Source organism: Leptonotus elevatus, chromosome 14 (genome assembly GCF_054856555.1).
Source record: "Leptonotus elevatus isolate MCC_2025b chromosome 14, RoL_Lele_1.0, whole genome shotgun sequence".
Taxonomy (NCBI): Eukaryota; Metazoa; Chordata; class Actinopteri; order Syngnathiformes; family Syngnathidae; genus Leptonotus; species Leptonotus elevatus.
This window is the reverse complement of record NC_141252.1, coordinates 4,552,621-4,574,779: the sequence shown is the minus strand read 5'-3', so window position 1 is coordinate 4,574,779 and position 22,159 is coordinate 4,552,621. Positions and strand designations below refer to the sequence as shown.

Below are 22,159 nucleotides of genomic sequence, written 5' to 3'. Positions count from 1 at the left end.
ATTACATTTGTTTTTGTTTTACTTTGCCGAGTGCCGACTCTCTTGCGGTTGGCGGAAAGGCGGATACGTCATGGGCGGAAAATACTGGACTTTCAAGTTAAAGTGTCCTGTCTCATAGACCACCCTTTTGCATAAGAAAACAGTCTTTCGTCACGATGACATGTTTGTATAGTACTTTTCAATGCATAAAATTAACGCGTATGTTCCAATGGAATCTGAAAATATACCAATTTTTTTTATATTTTTAAACCACACACCAAACGTGTTTCCGTCTCAGGTAAACAAATACAACTTTACTATTATTTGAAGTATGAATGGCCATATAGACGTAATGACAACACAACAAGTTGACACGCATTTCTGTACATAAATATTTATAAACATACTAATAATTGGCTTCTCTCCTTTTTTTTAACCGTTGAATCGATCCCGTCATTTCCGGTTGTCGGCTCCCGGGCTAACGGTCGAATGACGTCAGAGGAAGTCTTGCCCCGGGTTAGCTGTCACTCAAGGACTCCTCGAACGAGCGAGAGAGAGACGAGAATGGCATGAAGCACGGAGCCGGATCCTCCAATGTTGTACACTTATTTAGGCGTCGTGTTTTGTTTTGCCCACCCCCAACTCTGGGAGTCTACTTTCCTTTGTTTCGACAAACATTTAGCCTAGCTCGCTAGCTAGCTAGCTGGCTAGCCAGCGCACCAGGTAATAAAAAAAAAAGTCCAAGGTAGCAACGAGACGGACAGACCGCGAGCAAAGCTTCCACATGGCGTTAATCCTGTTTACAAGGTCCAGGGCACCTTTAATGACAACTTCCAGATCGTTAAACAATGATCTACGGAAAGCCAAAGGTAAGGAGTTATTTATTTTCGTCATTAATTTGTTAGGCCTCTGTGTGTGACGGTATGTGTGTGGGACTGGGTGTGAGGGTGGTGGTGGTGGTGGGGGGGGGGGGGGGGGGTACGTAGCAAGCTAGCTCGTTGACATTAGCATTTGTGGTACTTTTCCGTTTCTGGCTGTGAGGTGGCGGCTGACTCACTGTTCCCGTAAATATGCTCCAAAAAATTGCGCTAAGAGGCTGGTAAAATGGTACCGAACCCTTCTTTATTGAGCTTTGCCGAATGGCAATGAGGTCGTGTGAGGATAGTGGCTCAGGTCGAATTGGATGGGAGGATGCCGGTTGCCATGGCAAGCACCTTCGTCTTCTCCTTCTCATATAGTCATCAAAAGTTCATGTCATGACAAATCAGTACTCGTAAATATTATGTAATTTACAAGTATATTATCACAACTGTAATTACAAGAGTAGAAAATTGACATTATGGTCATACAATTTTAAGCAAAAAGCTTGTTTTTGTTTGTTTGGTTTTTATTTGTTCATTTTTCTTTTCGGACAATCATAGAGACAATTTACAACATTCACTTTTCACATACAAAAGAAAAAACTGTAAAGAAAAGAAAAAGGGCTGTCGGGATGAAGCCGAAGCCTATTAATTCCCGTTCCCAGAATGCAATAGTGGTAATTTGTCACATATCTAGTTGTGTGGATGATCAAATTGTTGATTGATGCAAAAGTTTGTCTTCCCAATAGTCTTTGTTGATCAAAACGTTGATTTGTTGTCTTGTTATCGCTAGTTGAAAGCTGGTCAATGTGCATTCTGTACACCCAAGGTCAGCTGAAGTCAAGATTAGAGCACAATAAAGTGTCTTGGCTTCCAGTCAAATGTTTGACATTTGTTCTTTGGATAGGACAACAACAAAAAAGAAACCTCAAAATAGTAAATCGTGAAAAAAATATTTATGGGATAATATTGGAGCGTAAGTGTTAAAGTGTTCTCATTCATTAATTTCCCCCTTTATTGATTGCTCTCTAACCTGACTATATTGCATAGTGCAAGTATGTCGAGTAAAAGACACTTTGTTGCTTGGCTCTCTCTGTAAATCAATGGTTCTTAACCTGGGTTCGATGGAACCCTGGAGGTTGGGTGAGTCAGTCTCAGGGGTTCGGCGGAGGCCAAGACACACACCCGACTCGTATGATTCCCTGCTTGGCCATCATTGGCTGCAGGTGATCCCGCACGCTACATAATGGAACATAATGGTGTTCCACAGGGTTCAATTCTGGGGCCTCTGCTGTTTTCATTGTATCATAGTTTTAAAGTGCTCTATAAATATCGAGTTGAGTTGAATGGCGGGATTCGGCACAATTAGCTATCTAGCAAAACTAAAGGAACACTTCCTTAAGCTGCGTGGAGATGGGGAATACAAGAACACAAAGCTCAATAAAGAAGGGTTCGGTACCTCCGACAAGGTTAAAAACTGCTGCTTAAATGTAAGCAAACACTTGATCAGCTCACCCGAAATATTATTTATGGGCCATGCTTTGGTTTTACACCGCTAAGAGTCAAACGAGTGAATTGCTGAATGTAGAGGGGCCATGACCTTAAAAGCAACCCAACACCCACGGCTACACTTAAAAAAAAAAAAAAAAAATGTTTCCAGTCTCTTCCCTCTTGTGTCATTTGTAAGTGACGTGCTTCCAGTACACTCGGTGTGTGATTGTGCATGCACGCGTGTCTGCGTGTGTGTGTGTGTGTGTGTGTGTGTGTGTGTGTGTGTGTGTGTGTGTGCGCGTGTGTGTGTGTGTGTGTGTGTGCCTTGTTGGATCCAGTCCAGCCTGCCATGTGAGGGCCAAGGGGGGCGTGGCCTGGCCACCTTGTTGTGTAACGATTGGTCGAAAGTTTCCGCGGGCCTCTCACTGGGCCTCCTGGGGTGTCAACAGATAGTAACTCATTGGCCCACTTCATTAGGTACAACTTCTAGAGTCACCCATTGCAAGAGTTGTACTGTCATGTATTGGATGCATCTCATTTACATAGTGTACCTGGAGTGGTTACTGTGCTGTGTATGTAAATGATATTGCACTATTGTTTCCATTCAAAATCAATATGTTTACTTTCTCACAGGGAAACTCAAAGATGCTTCCTGCTTCAACTGCACTGCGTTAAGACTCTCCAGTCAGAGGTGAGATGATCAAATCAAGCCACAAAGCATCTGCCAACCCCCCCCCCCCCCCATTAGGGATACTTTGAGAAATCACATTCCTACGAGTGACCAGACTAACACGTAACATGTTTTTTTTTTTTAGATAGTTTGTTTTGCTTCGACTTGCAAACACTAATTTGAAATACAGGCCCTGTATGGTGGCAACTCAACTCACTTAACAAGTAGCAGTTTGCTAGATAAATAAAGTTAAGTTGAGTTGAAGTTTACTGTCACAAAAAAAACAAGAAGAAGGATTACACGTTTTGTATTTAAAACAGCTCGTACTTTCGCCTTATTGTGCTAGCTTAATGCTAGCAGACACGGCAAAACGCTATGGACGAGCTAACTAAACTAACGTGGAAGTAGCGGTTAGTTGAACACCAACAGTGCAGTAACACATGTAGATAGAGTGTATAACACCCATATTCTTTATCCTCTGCGTAAAACTACCATTTTGTCTTTTTTTGGTTCATATCTGTATGCATGTTACTGCCTCCTTGTGGCCGAGGTATGAATGCCAGAAAGAGCCCTAGGGCCGAGGCTAATTCTGATATTTGGTAGAATAAAATTCAGATAACGAGTCATCTTTTGATTAATAAAAAAAAAAAAGTAATCAAATCGTCCCTTAATGGTTATAACAAAAAAGATTAATTTCGGGCATTTTGTTTGACTGTTAGAGACAAAAAATAATAATATTTTTTGGACGGAGTTTGTCATTGTCATTATTTTTTTCAAATGCTAGTATTGTGTTAATGTGTCAATGTTTCGCACAGATTTGAAATCTACGGGGGCGGACTCCGGTGGGGATGGGGTGGGGGTGTCGTTGCTTGGTTCTCAGTCGTGTTACTAGCCTCAAGATCCACAAATGAGTGATGGTGAACTAACGTTACGTGCGGCAGCGGTACTTATGGTCGCGACACATTTAGTTTCTTTTCCATTTTTTTTCAATTATATTTTTATCAATTTTTACTTTTTTTTTTTTCTTGGGTGGTGGTCAGTTTACTTGGGCGTATTAACATGGTGTGGGAAACACTGTGTGTAAAAAAAATGAATAATAATAATTGTGTAATTAGGCTGATTTTAGCCGATTGTAAAAGATCTAATGTTGGCCAATCAATTATTTCTTATTAAAAAGCACCCTTGAAAACATTTTTTTTATTTTTTTGGGTGGGAGCATTTGATAAATTTGGTTTTGCCTTCACAGATTTGATGGCTTCCGACAAGTCAGCACAGCCCAGCTCTCTCACTTGGGCCCCTCACCCCCCTCATCCGACGGCCCCCACCACGGCTCGGACTCACGGCGCCTGTTATGCGCCTTGGCCCCCTGGCCTTCCCCTTCAGCGTACCCGGCCATTTCCACCGGTACGAGACCGTGGCGGCGGGACAAGCCCGGCGTCCGGTGGCTGCACGCCTCGCCGGCGAGGTGGGACGACTCCAAAGTGGAGAAGTCCCTGCGCTCGTTGAAGGACAAGAAGAAGCTGGAGGAAGGGGGCCCGGTTTACAGCCCCACTCTGGACGCCGAGCCGGTCAGACGGACGCTGCGGCAGTGGGCGCAAGACGAAATCAAACATTATTACCACGGCTTCAGGCTGCTGTTTGTGGACACGGGGATCGCCGTACGGATGCTATGGCAAGTGCTTAACGGACACGGCCTGTCCCGCCGCGAGAGGAGACAGGTGAGGACGTTTCCTTGTTTGTTTCCAGACCGTGCAGAAATTGTGAATGTGACGGCCAATTGCCTCAAAATCACGATTGATTGAGTTTGAACGCAAGCCAACACATGAAATGCTCAAGCCGGATGACGGAAGTTCCCGGTAACGAGCGCACATTAGCGTCCTCGAAAGCGTCCGTCCAGACGCCCTGTTGTGCCCCCGCTCAAACCCTCCGCGTTCCTAATGGGATCACTTGTGGAAATTGGCTGCACCCTGAGTGTGTTTACTCACTAGGTGTTCAGCGCGGCTTAAGGGAAGAAGAGAAGAAGCGTTAACCGTCCGCCAGGACAACACTCGCAATCCTTGACGGTCAATCATACACTTTTTGGGGCGGTTACGTAACCATGTTACATCACAAAGGTGATTTTAATCAAATTTTAAGTTGTGAGACAACAATCAAGATACACTGCTGTCTTGACTTTGATTTGTTCGGTGACCAAGTTTGTAACTGAATTTACTTGTGACGACTGTAAGTGTATGAAAGGGTGTGGCTTAATGGGTGCTGTCCGGTTGGTTATTCTTCGTTAGTGATAGACCAATATAGTTCTTTCAACCAATTATTAGTAGTCAAGGAAGCTAATAATTGATATTTCAAGACAATATTCTTTTGCTGTAAAAAAGAAAGTGTCAAAATGAACTCTTTTACCGCCAAAAATGTCATTAAGGACACGCCCACTGAATACCAACCAATAACGTCAACTACTTTTTTTTTTCACAATGGGCAGTGCAACGTCTTGTGCAGCGCTGGTTTGTGAATGGGGTGGGAACATTCGAAAACACCCACTAACTATGGCCAGCAGATGGCAGCATTGTATCTTTTTAATGGGCTCCCGGTAGTATCAAATTACAATGAAACATGACCGATCTAATGAAATAAAACGTTTTCAAGGATGACGTGAATGATCAAAGCTTTTGTCAAATTACATTTAATTCACAGAGCGTCACGAAACAAAAAATAATAGTGTCAAAGTCACTGTTGTGCAGAAAATGTATCTTTTCGCAAAAAGCTTGTTTCCTCCTTATTTTTTTTCTATTTTCGCTATAGATGTCACTCAAATGACCTATTTTCAAACAGTGATTACAAAAGAGCGGAATAAGGTAGAAACATACTTTTTTTTCTAATGAAAGAATAGAATGTGATCTTTCATGTAGTATCCACCGTGTTTATGATTCGGTAATCTAAAACTTTTGATACTTCCTGGCTGGGGGAATGTTTCGGTGGTCCGTGTGGTCAGCTGACGCTCGGCTCACATGTGAGGAGGGCGAACCGGGTCACAGCATTAGCGTTAGCGTTAGCGGCTTAGCCTGAAGGGGAGGCGATTGGCGACTAGTGAGTGAGTCGTCCTCGCACGGGCGGCCTCAGGTGTCGAGTTGTGACTGCGCCACTTCATCCACTTAACAGTCACACTGCGGGGAAAACATGAGCCTCTTTGATGTCTTCATTAGGGCCCGTCTGACATGGATTTCTTTAAGGCTGATTAGTTCCCCCCCAAAAATGATATAGTTTATACAGTCTTTTTTTTTTTTTTTTTTAGACATGAATTACAGGCAGTCTATTTGACTGATTTATAATACTTTGTCCTTTTAGTATTTATTTTTACTTTACAACAGAAAACAACATTACTTACTCATGTGCAACCTAATTAGTGGATCCAGAATTTTCTACACTGTACTATACTACGCTACACTGGATTCAACTCAACTCAAAACATGATTCATAGTAAAGTATAACTGTAAAATATTCGTCCATGACAGAGAATGGCTTCATGAACTTTTCCCATGTCGCAATAAGCGTCCCATTTCCTTTTTGATGTAATTACACTTCTCCTTTTTTTGCCATCACCGATTTGCATTCCAGTCCCAGTTGAAGAGCAACCACGCACGTCTGTGTGCATAATGCATGTTTCACAATTCACGGTGACACACCAACCGACAATGAATGTGTGCTTGTATGTTGATGCAATACTGCAAAAAAAAGAAAAAATTAGGACAAACTAAAACTGAACCAGTGTTTACGCTCGGTGTTATGTTCCGTCATAGGTGAAATTGTATGGAGGACCAAACTGCCAAAATTAAAAATAAATAAATGACTAAATAATTAAATAAATCAATACAAGTGAAAATAAAAAATGGATATAAAAAAAATACAATTCAAAAATTTGATGCAAAAAAGGGAAATAAAATATATACCAAAATAAATAAATAGAAGTAAAAATAAATACAAAAATAAAAAACGAAATTCTAAACATAAATGTCGAAATAAATACAAAAATAAATAGAATGAAATATCAATCAGTAACTAAAAACGCACTGTACGTCAATAGCTTCCAGTCAGTGCTGACGATGGGCCCATTTGCAATTTCGCACCCTTTCACATGCAGCTGACTCCCTCTGAGCATGCATGTCCCAAATCCATCCACAGTCCATTCATCCCGCCCTGACTTAACTTTCACCTCCTTAAGCTTCTTTTCATATTCACTCAATGTGCTGCCCAACTAGCAAGCCCCCCCCGCCAGCCCACTCCCACACTTTGATGTGATGATATACATGTCAATGGCCCGTCTCACAAAAGACCTTTTCAGTGGGATCCATCCGAAATCCTTAATCCTGCTGGCCCGCTGACATGCAGGTGGAGCGACTGGCTTCTCCTCAAACTCAACAATAAACATGTGCATCTTGACAAAAAATATGTCTTTTGGGGTTACCCTGTTCAAATGTCTTTTGCTTGTATTATGAACATTTGGGCAGATGAAAGACCTTTTTTGGTGGCTTTAACTCAAAACTGGCAAACATGGATTTTTCGGGCTAGTAAAACAACCTCATGCATCCAGTTAGAGCGGTCAAAAGTAATCGATTATTTGACAACAGGGCTGGGTTTAAATAATCGAATAATCAATATCCAATCAATTTTCCTTTTTGAGCCAGATATGGATTCATAAAACCATGAATCAATTATTTTAATAGCTCCCCCCCACAATCATAAGAAAATATAATTTTAATGGCCAATTTTTTGGGTATCATTCTGTTTTCTTAAAATATACTGTTTACATGAATTATTATTTCTCCTTACATTTATGAAAGACCTGACTTATTGCACTTAAAGACAATACAGAATCTTTTTACCGATAATTGATATTTACAATTATTGAATTAACATTATGAAAATATTTTCCTCTCATCCTTACTGATATCATTGTTTGTGTAACACGTAAGTAATTACAACACATTTTACTTTCATTAATAAACTCGTCAATGTTTGTGGAGTTTTTATCATGTCCTTGATATTTAAGAAAAATGTATGCTCTATAATTGATCAATATCGGATTGAAGTGTATCAAACTGGGAAAAATTGAAGTTGAATCGAACTGAATTCTTGTGAATCAAATTCAGGAAATCAGAATTGATACCCAGCCCTAATCAACAAGTAATCGATTATCAAATTAATCGACAACTATTTTAATAATTGAGTAATCGTATTGAGCCATTTTTTAAAATTTAAAATTGTCCAAATCCTCTGATTTCAGCATATCAACAATAATTGTTCACTGGTTTCAGTCTTTTGTAAAGATTATATTCTGTGTTTAATCAAAATAAGACAATTATAAACATCTGTTTTTACTTTGGAAACAATGACCGAACCGCATCAATCACACTTTTTTTTTTATAAACACCAATCACTGGTTAATAGAGTAATCAGGGAAAGAAATGCTTTTGTAACACACTTTAATGCAAAATTAAAATGAATCTGATTAGTCGATGAATCGATTGAATAATTGAGAGATGAATTGATTCTACAAATATCTGAGTGTGACAGCCCACATCCAGCTGACATGAAATCTGTCATGTGTGCAGTTCCTCCGGACCTGCGCGGATGTCTTCCGACTGCTGCCCTTCCTGGTGTTCATCATCGTCCCCTTCATGGAGTTCCTGCTTCCTGTGGCGCTCAAGCTCTTCCCCAACATGCTGCCGTCCACTTTCGAGACGCAGTCCAAGAAGGTAACTAACTAACTAAGCCAGCGTCGCCCAACAAATGCAATGTCACCACTCCACTTTCGTGTGACATCTGACATGAACTTTCACCCCGTCAGGCGCTCAGACTGTTTTGCTTGACAAGCTTTAATCCTATTGGCTGTCTAAGATTATCTAGTTATAATTATAGCAAGCTTTTCCTGCATGTTATGTTGCTTATCAAACAACATACTATATATAATGTCACGTCTGTTTGTAGGCCTATATTACACACCATGCGGATTTTTTTGTATCTGACGGCGCTCAACTCACTTAACAACTCACTTGCATGCAGGATGAGAGATTGAAAAAGGAGCTGCGCGTCAAGCTGGAGATGGCCAAGTTCTTGCAGGACACCATCGAGGAAATCGCGTTGCGTAACAAGGCGGCCCAAGGTGACGTCGCCGAGGAGTTCTCCACATTTTTCCAGAAGGTCAGTGAACGATCGTGTGCTTATTAATAAGTCACCTTAAGATGGGTACACGCAAAGAAGTGTGCGGCACATGAATTCAAATCAAACATCAAACACGCGACGTTCCATCCAGTCAGTTGTTATCTGTTGTTAGATCCGAGATTCTGGCGAGCGTCCCAGCAACGAGCAGATCTTGCGCTTCTCCAAACTGTTTGAGGACGAGCTGACGCTGGACAACCTGACCCGACCCCAGCTGGTGGCGCTGTGCCGCCTGCTGGAGCTCCAGTCCATCGGCACCAACAACTTCCTGCGCTTCCAGCTCATCATGAAGCTGAGGAACATTCGCGCCGACGATAAGGTTGAGTCATGTGCAAAGTTTTGTGCCTTCGATTTTTTAATTGGCAGATAGGGGTTGGGGGGGAGGAGGTTTGGGGCTCACTTTCCCTAAAATAATCTGAGTCATTTTTTGCAGAAAACATGAAAAATGTTCAAGTTCAATCAAATAAAAAAAATATTACATAAGGATATATCTTTTAAGGTTTTTTTTTTTTTTTGTGGTCAAAATATGACCTAGGCCGTGATTTTGAGAGGGTGATGATATATAAAATAATTATTGAAATTACAAAATAATACATTTCCATTTTCCTACTTGACTGAACCCCCCAAAAATTATGTTTCTGTAAAAATGTTAGTGTTTGATGATACATTTTCATTATTATTATTTATTTGTGACTTGATATTTCGGATGAATTATTCATTAAAACAAATAAAGGCAAGTAATTGTTAGTGTTTATGTAAGATATGCAACATTGTTTTTAAGTCATTTTTATTGCAATTATAATTTATTAATTTATTTAATAAAATAAAAAAGGACACTCTTTTGTGTTTAATTTAATTTTAATAATGAAAGAATTCATTCATTATGAATGTTGTTTTTAATATAATTATAAATAAAACAATTATTTTATAAAATAAATGAAGAAAATGATTTAAAAATGTTCATTTGACATTAAAAAAATACAATAATGTTAATAATAAATTCATTCATTTTCATTTCAAATTTTGTGGAAAATAATCAACTATAAATGCTTGGATTTGTTTTTCTTCCTTGCAGCTGATTGCTGAGGAGGGCGTGGAGACCCTCAACGTGAACGAGGTGCAGGCTGCCTGTCGGGTTCGAGGCATGAGATCGCTGGGTGTCACCGAGGAGCGACTCCGAGAGCAGCTCAGCCAGGTGCCTCACTTTTTATGTTCTTGTACACCGACATGTGGCCACTCCACAGTGTTGTGTGTGTGTCCATGGTCTCTCCACAATGTTGTAGACAACTGTCACTATTGAATTATGTATTTATTTTTTTGAATCGATTATCCCGTTGACCATTCCATTGAAGAGTGCAGTTATCAAATGGATTTGCATTGATGTCAACCTATTCGACTTGGTCACCTTTTTTTTCTTCTCTCATTATGCGTGCTGTAGTGGCTGGAACTTCACCTGAAGCAGCAGATCCCCACCTCCCTGCTTCTGCTGTCCCGAGCCATGTACCTCCCCGACACGCTCTCCCCGGCCGACCAGCTGAAGACCACCCTGCAGACGCTCCCTGAAATGGTGGTACGTCTTCCGTATTCGGGTCCCAAACTTCAGTCTTGACCCGCTTGCCAACGTTTGTCCACAGACGAAGGAGGCCCAGGTGATGGTGGCTGAGATGGAGCTGTCCAAAGTGGACAACAAGACCAAAGTGGAGACCACGCTGCAGGAGGAGGCGGCCATTCGCCAGGACAACAAGGACAGGGAGATGGAGAGGCTGGCCGACTTCGCGGAAAAGGCAGCCAGGGTATCAAATGGTGTCACTTCGACCTGGATGGATGCGAGATATTATAGTTCCTCTTTTATTAACTTGATCATGCGCGTATTCATAAACATCTTCCAAAAGGCCATCACAATCTCTTTTGTAATGTTGGTTGACTTCCAAATACTTCTAAAAAAATTCTCACTTGCAATAGCAATTATTGTAAAGTTGATTGTGTTGAAATGTTAAAATCTTTATTAACCGTTTGAAGTAACTCTGTCAGATCAGTACAGCAACATGACACCATAAACTGAACGTTAACACCATGATGCACTTTTGGCACCCCCTGCAGGACAGCAAGGAGCTGGCAGCCGAACAAAGCGGGCAGGCTGACGTGCTCAAGGACACGGCACCTGTCGTCGAAGGAGTGAAAGTAATTTTTTTTTAACATTTTCATCAATACTACAACATATGTGTCTATTGTGCTTTTGCATGTCAGCTTTTCAATTTTTTCTCTTGCTATACTGACTGAAGCTGTTGCTTTGTTGCGTTGCTTCATTTTCTCTATTCTTCTTCATCTTTGCCTTCATCTTCTTGTGCAGTTTGAACAGTGGCAGACATACCTGCGTTACCAGGTTAGCTTAAGTGCTATCTAATGCTATCTCGCCCTCCCAAATGGTGGTGTGCTCGCACAGGTTCTGGAAGTTTCTCCCCACGTGGTGCTCCTCCTCCTAAATTGATCCCAACCTTCCCCCCAAAAATGTAGCTTTAAAGTTTGGGCTTTCGTTTGTGATCGTTCCCAAGTATGGTGATAATTCCGCAGTGATTTCTCCCCTTGTTTTGTTCATGTCGCGTCTCCGTGAGCGCTTGGGCTTCATTCCATCTTTTGTTGTTTTTAAAGGGTGAGGAGATCACGAAAGAGGAGATCGACATGATTAGCGACGCCTGCTCCAAGCTGAAGGAGCAGAAGAAGCTGCTGACTCTGGAGAAGGAGGAGCTGGAGGAACTCAAGGACGACGTGCTGGAGTACAGTGAGGTGCGTTCGCTCGCTCGCCCTTAAATGGATTCTCTGTGGCAGTGGTTCGCAAACATTTTTGCATTAATTGCCACCTCTGAACCCATCAATGACTTCAGTAGTTCAATTATTCAAAGGTGGTAGACTGATCCAGGGCCAATACTGATTATTAGTAGTCAAGGAGGCAGATAAGCAATATTTTGAGCTGATATTGGCGTCACAATATTAACAAAATAACATAACTGTGAAATGCCATTTGGGATGCTTGTTAAAATAACATTTCAAATCTGCAAGACGTAGAAGGATTTTCTTTTAATTTGAGACGTATAGAGAATTGACAGCTTTGTGGTTGTTGTTGTCTCGTGTCCCACAGGACCTGGAGGAGATCAAGAAGGAGCTCTCCAAGACGGGCCAGGAGAAGGCCGTGTGCGAGTCCAAGGCCAGCCAGCGTCTGTCCAAGAGGGTCAACCGCATGATCGGACGCATGGACAAGATCATCGGGGAGCTGGAGAATGACAAGGTCATCCTGGACGGACAGATGGACAGCGGAACGACGCCGCCTGTCGGGTAAGTGACTTGAAGAAACTCGGCCATGCCAACATTGTCGTCATCTAATTTTCGTCATCATCCTCCTTGTTTGCATGGTAAAATCCTGGTGGAGATTAGTGGCTCAAATACATCGTTTCCCAGCACAAATATCCCCCCCAAATTTTTTTAATCAACCATTTGATGCTCCCTAATTGACTGTAAACATTTACAGCTTATTCTTGACTACAAGGTAAGCTGAGCTGCAATCATTTGATTTTTTTTTGCTTCATGCATTTTTTTTTTGCTGCTTCCACAAAGGCGCTAACATGGCATCGTGATTGTGTGCTGTGATTGTGCCGTAAGAGCTTCCGCCCTGCCTCAAACCATCAACATTGACATGAATCACAGATGTATACAGTGAACCCTCACCATTCGCTGCAAAGACAAGTTTGCAAATTGGAGATGGGCCCCGCCCATTGAATGTTTTCAAACTTTAGCAATATAAGCGAAGTGCGCGTTACGTTTGCGCATGCGTGAAAATCAAGTAAAAAAAAAAAAAAACTCGCTACCAAACAAAGCCGTCATTTGAAATTGCGGCAAATGGAGTGCTGAAAGTGTTTGCGTAACTGCGCACCTTAAAGCTCGCAAGCATTGTTTAAGTGGCTTTCAGCCTTAAGTGACAAAACGACAGGTGCACTCGGTGCCATTTTTAACTGTCCTAATGGAGTTTATAGGGAAAAAAAATACCATTGCAAAGCTCGAGAAGACGGAAGTGTACGCTTGTAAACCTCTGTTCACTCTTCCCAATTTCCAGACAGAAAAGAAAGATCCAAACGGACTTAAAGGGGGGTAAAATGGAAAATTCCTTGAACACATTTATTTTACCAAAAGAAAGATTAGAGTCTCTTCTTTCATCAGTTTTGCAGCAATTAGCATTCGAATATAGCCAAGTTTCATCTGTCGCCACAGCGAATCGGTTGCCTCCATCTAACCCTGTCCTCTTCATCCTCTGCTCTTTAACTACACCCATAAACCTCCTCTTTGGTCTTCAGCATTATTCACAAATCTGTGTAACCAACTAGGGAAAATAGCTTTTTTGCAACATGGCCCTGGTTGATCTCCTTTGCTCTGCTCCCACCTGTTGGCCGTTTGTGTAATAACTACCATTTCTTCAACCGTTCTTTGCAGTTGAGAGGCTGCATCAATACCTTCTGTATGCTATAGTATTAAAAAAAAAAACGTCCAAACACGTCTTTGGGAGCATGGTAATATTTAAACTAGAACGTATTCATAAGTTTTTGGGAGCAAACGAGTCACGTGATGGTGATTCACGAATCGGCACGGGTTCACTGTTTGGGTAAGCACCTGTAATGATGGTGTTTTTTCTGGCACGAATGAACATTACAGGAAGCTTCTAGAAGCTTGCTGGGAAACCTTTGATTGGTGTGATCATAGGAGGGGAGGAGCTGGAATGCAGCATGCCGACACCCCCTCCCCCAAACGAACGTACACAATAAACAGACCCAAATCTCCACCGCCTTTTACACCCCCACCCAAGCTGGTAACGCATTTTCCTGTATCCAGTCTCTTCTACACCTTCAGGGAGAACCTGATCAGCATCGACGAGCTCATCGGCGTCATGCGGCAGATCCAGAACATCCCCGAACACAAGCTGCACAGCATCGCCGAGGCGCTCGATGACAACAAGGACGGCAAGATCGACATCGATGACGTCATCAAGGTGCGCCGACCACACCGACGGCCAGTGCGATGGTCCGGGGCATTTGTTTGCAATTTCTAAGATTGAATTCTTTTGGCTTCATTTTACGGCGTCAAGTTTTGAATGAACATTCTTGCTTGTCATTGGAACAAAATCAGCATTTTTATTTTCAAATTGCAGCTTGTTTGCATGATTGTAAAGTAAATTGTAGCGCAATCTCAAATGGGAGCTTTTTATTTTATTCTTTATTATTGGTATTCAAATACTGTGTTTTTGTAGCCTGCACAGGGAGCTACCACTTTTGATATTACAACTTAATTGTTCTCCACGGTCAGTAGAATATTTGCTCTTTTTAAGAACTAAAAATTGCAGCAAACGTTTTCTCCGCTGGACTGCAGTAAGCCATCAAATGCCTCTTTTTCAAAACAAGAATATTACATGAAATTGCTCCCTTGTCCAAAAATGGACCAATAATGTAATATGGTAAAAACTTTTTTTAATGCAGTTTTCTGTGTTGATTTTAGAATTAAACACATCTGACCACAATTCCATCATATAAATTAATACATTAAAAAAATGACATTTTCATGGGGTTTTAAAGAAAATGTAAATGACAAAAGTGAACAAAAATGCCCACGCTAGAAAGTTTTCATCACATTGAACACGCTCTCTGGGATATTTGTTTGACTTGTCAACGTGAGCATCCCAAATCCTGAGCTGGTCTCAATTCCTTTCCGGCAGGTGGTGGAGCTGATCGACAAGGAAGACATCGACATCTCCACCGCGCAGGTGGCCGACATCATGGTGATGCTGCAGAAGGAGGAGAAGGAGAAGGCCAAGGAGAAGGCCAAGGAGAAGGCGGAGAAAGAGCAGATGGCCAATCTCAACGGCTAGACCACGACGGAAGCCCTTCACAGGTGAACTCCATTTGCTGGAAGGTGTACAAAAAAGCCACAAGAACCAAAATTCTGCCTTGTGAAAATGTACTTCCGCCACCAACTGAACGAGCTCCTTTAAAAGGCGGCAAGTCAAAGAAATGTCTACTTTATCGAAGTGTAAATTACACTTGGGCGTTGTTTTACTATTTATTGGACCAGGGGACACGTTGGAATCATTCGTTTCTCCCAGCAGGGTGACAGCAAAGAACACATGAAATTTGTAGTGTGCGATGCTTTCTGCACTTTAGTCACAAATCGCCATTCCTCCTATTTTTCATCAAGATTGTGCATTTAGCGTGTGTCACTTCAACCAAAGAAGATTCAATTGAAATCATTTCATTTTTGCACCGCTTCGTCTCCATTTCTTCATCAGCGCATCGACTGACAGCAGACGCTTGCACCTCGTCTTGATGGTTTGTTGAAGTGGCCTTTGTCGCCGTGTTGTCGCCGTGGTTACAGCTGTGCTCGAGCAAGCCTTCATAGGGCCCAATTGGCGCCGGTTCTTTTTTTCAGACGAGCAGAAAGTCTTTCTGCAGCCAAACTGCGCTTTTGAGGTGTGCATAGTAGCAGAAACCAAAACATGGCTAGCGAGTCCAACGTTTCAGAGGAGCACTACTAGTTTCAGTCAACAGGGGGTGCCAGAGTGAACGTCATAGAAACCTGGATTGGAGAAAAGTGTTCAGTCCATGTCGATCGCTATGGAAAGCCATTGAGCATTTATTCTATGCACACTACTACACGTTGGACATACTAGGAAACCTGAGCACTAGTTAACAACTGTGACACTAGTACTATTGATGACATTATACATTTCTAACATCAAACATGTCAGCATTAGTGCCTCAAGAGTAACATGTCGTCGTCGTGCAGAAGAAGATGGAATTAGTGGAATAAATGTTAGCATACTGAGACACAGTTGTTCTTTTAGTGTGCTGAGTTGCTTCATTGGCGAGGAAAAAGTGTGTACTAGTACAACGCTGGCTTTGGGCCAAATCATCAGTTTTCAGGAGACCACAAAAAAATGTCACATTTGTTCAACCATTAACATTTCATCGTTAAAGAAAGAAAACCGTTTTCAACACTTGGGATTGTTGACTCATTTGAAAAAGGGAGAAAAAGAAACAACTCACAGTCTCCTACACGTGGATTGGCCAGTAGTTTAATAGACCAGGGTTATAATTGTTTTGGATTTTTCCATTATAGTTACTTTTAATTTCACTTTTTTTTTTTTTTTTGTAATTAGATTGTTAGCTTTTTTTCTTTTCCAAAAATGCTTTGTTTTAGCTTTTTTTGTTAGCTATAGTATTAGTTTTATTTTTTTAAATATATCGATATGAAAAAATGTTGAGTACAAGATTGGAAAAAAAAAGTATTATGTAATAAAGTCTTAATTTTAAAACCTTCCTTTCTGTACAAACATACAGCAATAGTTGAAATAAATACATTTCAAATGAACCCCAACAGTTAATGCAATAACAAAACAAAATGGCTGCCATAAAGAGATCATTCTCAATAGACAAACAAAAAACGGACCTTTTTGGTAGTTTGCATTAGTTTCATGAAAGTAGTTGTGGTTTTGTAAAAGCTTTTTTGTTTTTATATGAATTCAATTTTTCTTGGTTTTCATTAACTATAATAACCACGATTATAGAACCTTATAAATGTTAAATGTTGCAAATTGTGACATAGGAGGTTTCAGGCGATGCCAGCGACATTGTACAAGTAAATATGTCTTCTAAATTAGACACAGCACAAAAAAAAAAGTTATTAACAACATTTGAATGATTAAAAAAAAAAATCACCAAGGCTGCACATTTTTTCAGTAACTTCCCCCCCAAAAAAGGAATATGTATTTTCCTATTTTTTGTTTCTGACTGTCTCATGTATTTGGAAACAAAAGATTTAGAGTTCACCTTGCAGACTCTTTTAGCTGGAATAAAGGTTCAAATGGCTTTCCATGGGCGTGGGCTCGGGTTCCAGATGTCATGTTTCTGTCAAAAGTCAATTGAGAGATTCCCACTCGCGTCAATGCACTTTTGATTGCGGCTATGACTATTTCCAGTCACGTGTTTGCATCACATAACTCAAACCGTCCTCTGTTGTTGTTGTTGTACCATAAGAACAAAAGCAATAAGCATAATATGCATTCAACCGTTTGCGATCGTGTGCTTTTTATTCTTTTTTTCTTTTTTAATGATTATTTAGCGGAAAGGCAACCGAAAAGCATGTTATGAGTAGTTTTTATGATGATTTAGTCATTTGCTTTGGACTGCAGCTGTGGTGGTGATCAAATCGGAAGCTGGGAGTGAACGAGGAGCTGAAAATGAAAACGCAATCTGCTTTTACTCTCATTTAATCGACTGGATTGAAATCCTTCTCCTGTAAATGAATCTAATAGTTGAACACGTGACAGCTCGTTGATTGTCGCCACACTGATTGTAACGCCACCAAACAAAACATTTACACACGCAAAAAGAATAATAATCAGTGTTTTCTCACTGCAAATGGCATGTCGATTACTCTGAAGTCATTTTTATTTATTTATTTAACTTTCATGCAAATTTGGGGATGTTTTTGTTTTCGGTTTTTTTGAGGGCGTTAGACTTGAAATGTATGGAGAAAAAAAAAAAGCTTAATTTTTTTCCCCACCATCAGATGAAATTACTTGTTTCAAAAAAAAATAATGTACAAAAAGTGAAATAAATTACAAAATGCTCCCAGAGTCCTTCCTTTGTTGTTGTTTGTTTACTTTTCTACCATTTTGTCATAACAAACTTCCAATTTTAAAGGTCGCCAGTGGGGATTTCAATATTTATTCATGCAATAGTTTTAGTTTTGTGGTGAAAAGGTGAAATGGGCTTCAAGTTGCTTCATCAACGTCGTCTCTGAGAAATGAGAGCAAGGATTAATATTCGGACTAATGTTGGCAATGATGATGATGATAATAATAACAGCGGTACAATTTGAAAACCTTGTTTGAAACCAATAATTGAAACCCTAAACGAGAGTTGAAGGCCTCATTTGAAACCTCACCTTGACTCAAAACCAGAATTTGAAGCCAGAAACCTGCCTTGAAACCAAATATTTTGAAACCTAACTGTGGCTTGAAAGACTTTTTGAAATCGGAACCCTGGCTTCAAACCCCATTTTTAAAACCGTGGCCCTGTTGAAACCCGATTTATATTGAATCCTTCATGCTTGTTTCAAACCCTAATCCTGACTTGAAACCTTCGTTGTCATTTAACAACAGGGGCAATTGATATATTTTATGATCATATTTATTTTAAATAATCAAAAGTCCATCAATTAAATAGTAATATACCTGTATATGTTTGTTCCCCCCCCCCCCCCTCCCATTTGTCGGAGGAAAGCATACGTCGCGGTTGAAAAAACACATTTTGACATTGTAAGAAGTAGAAAGTAGAATCATCAAATAAAAACTTGCCAGAAAAATACAAACTTTAGTCAAGATCCTTTTTCCGCCCGCTGGCGTGGAAGAAAGGTTGAACATTTGTTATTGGAGCAAAAATGACGTTGGCCACTAGAGGGTGGCAGAGGAACACTTCTAAACGTACTGGGGGGGGGGGGGGGATGAATGGAATGGCCTGATCCGAACTCGTTTCAGATGATTTCAAACCTAAACTCTTGACACCCTAAATCCTGTTTTGAAACCCTGGCCTAAAATCCCAATTTAAAACCCTAAAATCCCAAATCTAAAAGCCTTGTACTGGTGTGAAAGCCAAAATCTTACTTGAAACCTATATTTGAATCCCCAACTGTATCTTGAAACCCCAATTAAAAGCATAACCATGCCTTTAAAATCTTATGTCTGACTTGAAACACGTACTCTTGTTTGAAAGCATAATTTGAAGCCCAAACCGTGGCTTGAACCCTCATTTGAAAACCCAACCCTGGCATGCAGCCCTTATTTGAAGCCTAATCCTGTTTTGAAATTAAATCTAAATGCTACCTACACTTAAAAGCCTCATTTGAAAATGAAGTCTTGTCTTTAAATCCTAACTTGAAAGTGAAAGCCTTGTTTGCAAGCCTAATTGGAAACGTTCACCTTTTGTTTGAGTCTCGAACCATGGCTTCATCGAATCCCTTCCCCAGCCTTCAAACCCTGATTTGAAAACCCTTCCTGTGACTTTTGAGTGACCCTGCCGATAAATGAGAGTCCGATCTGGTTCTTGTTTCATGCCGTGACATCCGGCGTGACAATTGCGGGATTGACCCACTTCATCCTTTCAACTCATGAATTTAAATGTGTGCCCATTTCACGGCTAAACGTCGCACCACCGCCACCGCCGTATAGTGGGAGGGGCCCAGTACGCTACGAGGACTTGCGGGTAAGAGTGAGCATCCGCTGTCAGGCTCTCGCGGTGCGAAAAAAGTCCAATAACACTCACGAATGAATGGACAGCTGATGAGGACATCCCATAATAAGCACACTTGATGCTACCACGCTTACAATCAAAACAATTCAACCGTATCGATAACCAGCAACGAGATTTCAAACCCCAATGTTGGCTTCAAACCTCACTTTGAAACCAAACTTACATATGAGGAAAAAGATGTGGAAAAAACAAACAAAAATATCGCAATATAAGAAAATACGCTTATTTGTTGAAAAATACATACACGCATATACAAAGAAGACAAAATTGGGAAGTAAAAAAAAAAAAAGCAACGCAAATTTTGGTATTATATTGGAATATTTTAAACCAAAAACTGAAAATACTATTTAAAAAATATTAGTTAAAATATGTTTTTTGCGACCTAAGAAATAAAATTAAAAAATGGGGAAAAAGTTGACCTGTTTGAAATAATTTTTTTTAGAAATGAAAATAACAGATGCAAAAAAATCAAAAGGTAATGGAGAACGCTAAGCAAAAATCATTTTTTGTGTGTTGCTTTTGTGCACCTGAAGTGAGAAGCCACCAAACAACTCAACTGGCAACTAACTAGCAGTTGTGAGCTGAAATTTCCAACGGCGGTAAAACTTCTTTACCGGCAAATCCTTTCATCCCGGGTTGGACGTGACATCCAAAGGTTGGGGCTACCCTAAAACGCCTTCTGTGCACTCCTGCTCTCCGTAGGGATCCCACCCCTTTCATTCCCCTTCCCCTTCCTCTTCCTCATCCTCATCTTCATCCTCCTTTTCTGCAGCAGATGAAAGCGAGGCCAAGTGAGCGAGCGAGAAGAAAGAAGTTGATGTCTCCGCCATTGACCTCCAGGCTTTTCTCCTGTGCCATGTTTTTTAATGCACACTCCCCTCACCTGTAAGGGACCCCCCCCCCTCCCCCACACACACACACACCTCACCTCCCCCACCATTCTTTTGCCAAGCTCTCCCCCGTGTCCGTGAGTGGAGACGTTCATGCCAGATGTCACCTCCATGTTGCAAAGCAAAGATCCAAGATGGAATATTCATGTTAGGCCAGTCACGTTTTAGAATGCACAACAACAACAAAAGTCCACTCAAGCTTCAAGAACAAAAATTTTGTTAGTTGAAATTGTTGAAATTGCCTTATTTAAAAAAAATTGATTTCTAAATAACAAATAAATAAAAATTCTGGTTTGTCCCCATTTTTTGCTATTCATTTATTTCATTTTGTTTTTATTTTTATTTTGATTGTTTTAATTATTCTAATAAATTATTTAACTGTTTGTAATTGTTTTTAATAATTGTGTTCTATTTTTACATTTATTTCATTATTTACATTTTTTAAATTTGTCATATGCATACCTTTTTATTAAAAAAAATTAAAATAATTTATTTATTTTACTTTAATATAAATATTGTTTAATTATTGCAATGCTTAAAATTTTGTATTTTTTTTTAATTTAATTATGAATGAAATCATTATTTTTAAATTTTTCTATGATCACATATATGAAAAGAATGAAAATATATTATCGTAGTAATGTAAATATAAAGTATGGTCAAATGTCGCAGATGCGTGTGGAGAATAAAAAGTGGATAAGCCGACCTGGTGGAGAATGATCATCAGTGGTCGGTTGCTAGGCAACAGCGACCCTCGCTTGCCTCCTGCTGCCCTCGTGATGACGGATGAGATGTTCACAGCCCGCCTCGACGGATCTGGAAGCGGCTTCCATCCCTTTTCAGCTACAAAGTAAAGGCAGATTTATTTTATTTTATTTATGTTTGTTTTGATGTTTACAAACATTTGACATTTTTTCCAAGTGTACGACGTGTACTTTAGTTGACTTTGTTTTCCCCTCAAAGTTACAAATCGAGCATGGTTAGCATCTGACATGTCAACATGCTAATAACATTGGGTGGATTTCGACGTGACAAAACACGTCGTAGCTATGAAAAATACTTTGGGTCAGTCTGCGTTTGTGTTTCGATGTAAGCATCTCTCACGCTAACCGCGGCATTGCTGACAACGCGCTATCACGCTAACCCATAGTGCGCTAATTGCTAGCTTGGTTGAAATTACACACTTTCCCAGATTAAAAATAGCCGCATAATTTGAAGCCATATATAAAAGATACGGTATGAAAAAAATCCAAGACTTTGACGGATTGTTGTTGATATCTCGTCTACATTTTTACAGTCCAGATAAAAGTAGTGATTTAAAGTCACACATAAACATACAGTAGCTACATACATGCGCACGCACACACATGAGACCCGCATGTGCTCATTTTGAGTCTGTTTTTCATGTGGGCAACTTTCATTTTCAAAAGAGCCAGCAAAAACAAGGGAATCTATTACGGTACTGTCTCAACGTGCTACATTAGCACTATAATTACACGCGTGCGCGCGCACACACAAACAACATTACATGCGCACTATAATTATGCATACAATGTGCTGCATGGACATGTATGTAATTTGATCTTTTATTTGCTTTCCAATTGAAAAGGGTTTTGTAGCGTTAGCGTGCTGGCGTGCTTTAAGCCATGTCGCAACTGTGCCGCCAGTCCTACTTGTGGCCACTGTTGCCGGGTAAAAAAATGAGCCAGG

General features: G+C 40.4%; 1 protein-coding gene across 5 annotated transcripts; it reads left to right on the top strand.

The window, feature by feature from the left end:
- The first annotated feature begins 459 nt into the window (after positions 1-459).
- Positions 460-20,637, top strand: letm1 (leucine zipper-EF-hand containing transmembrane protein 1). 5 transcript variants are annotated; one of them, XM_086095478.1, is made up of 16 exons: positions 460-848; positions 2,964-3,021; positions 4,247-4,718; positions 8,607-8,750; positions 9,058-9,195; positions 9,329-9,532; positions 10,289-10,408; positions 10,652-10,783; positions 10,848-11,006; positions 11,314-11,394; positions 11,564-11,596; positions 11,863-11,997; positions 12,350-12,543; positions 14,089-14,245; positions 14,966-15,141; positions 20,332-20,637. In XM_086095478.1, exons 1-15 carry the CDS (start codon positions 764-766, stop codon positions 15,116-15,118), a joined length of 2,265 nt encoding a protein of 754 aa, XP_085951604.1. In that variant the 5' UTR covers positions 460-763; the 3' UTR covers positions 15,119-15,141; positions 20,332-20,637. The 5 variants fall into 5 exon arrangements, with proteins under 5 accessions (XP_085951604.1, XP_085951603.1, XP_085951606.1 ...); XM_086095477.1 differs by lacking the exon at positions 20,332-20,637 and having other exon boundaries at positions 14,966-17,887; XM_086095479.1 differs by lacking the exon at positions 20,332-20,637 and having other exon boundaries at positions 462-848; positions 14,107-14,245; positions 14,966-17,887.
- Positions 20,638-22,159: the final 1,522 nt, after the last annotated feature.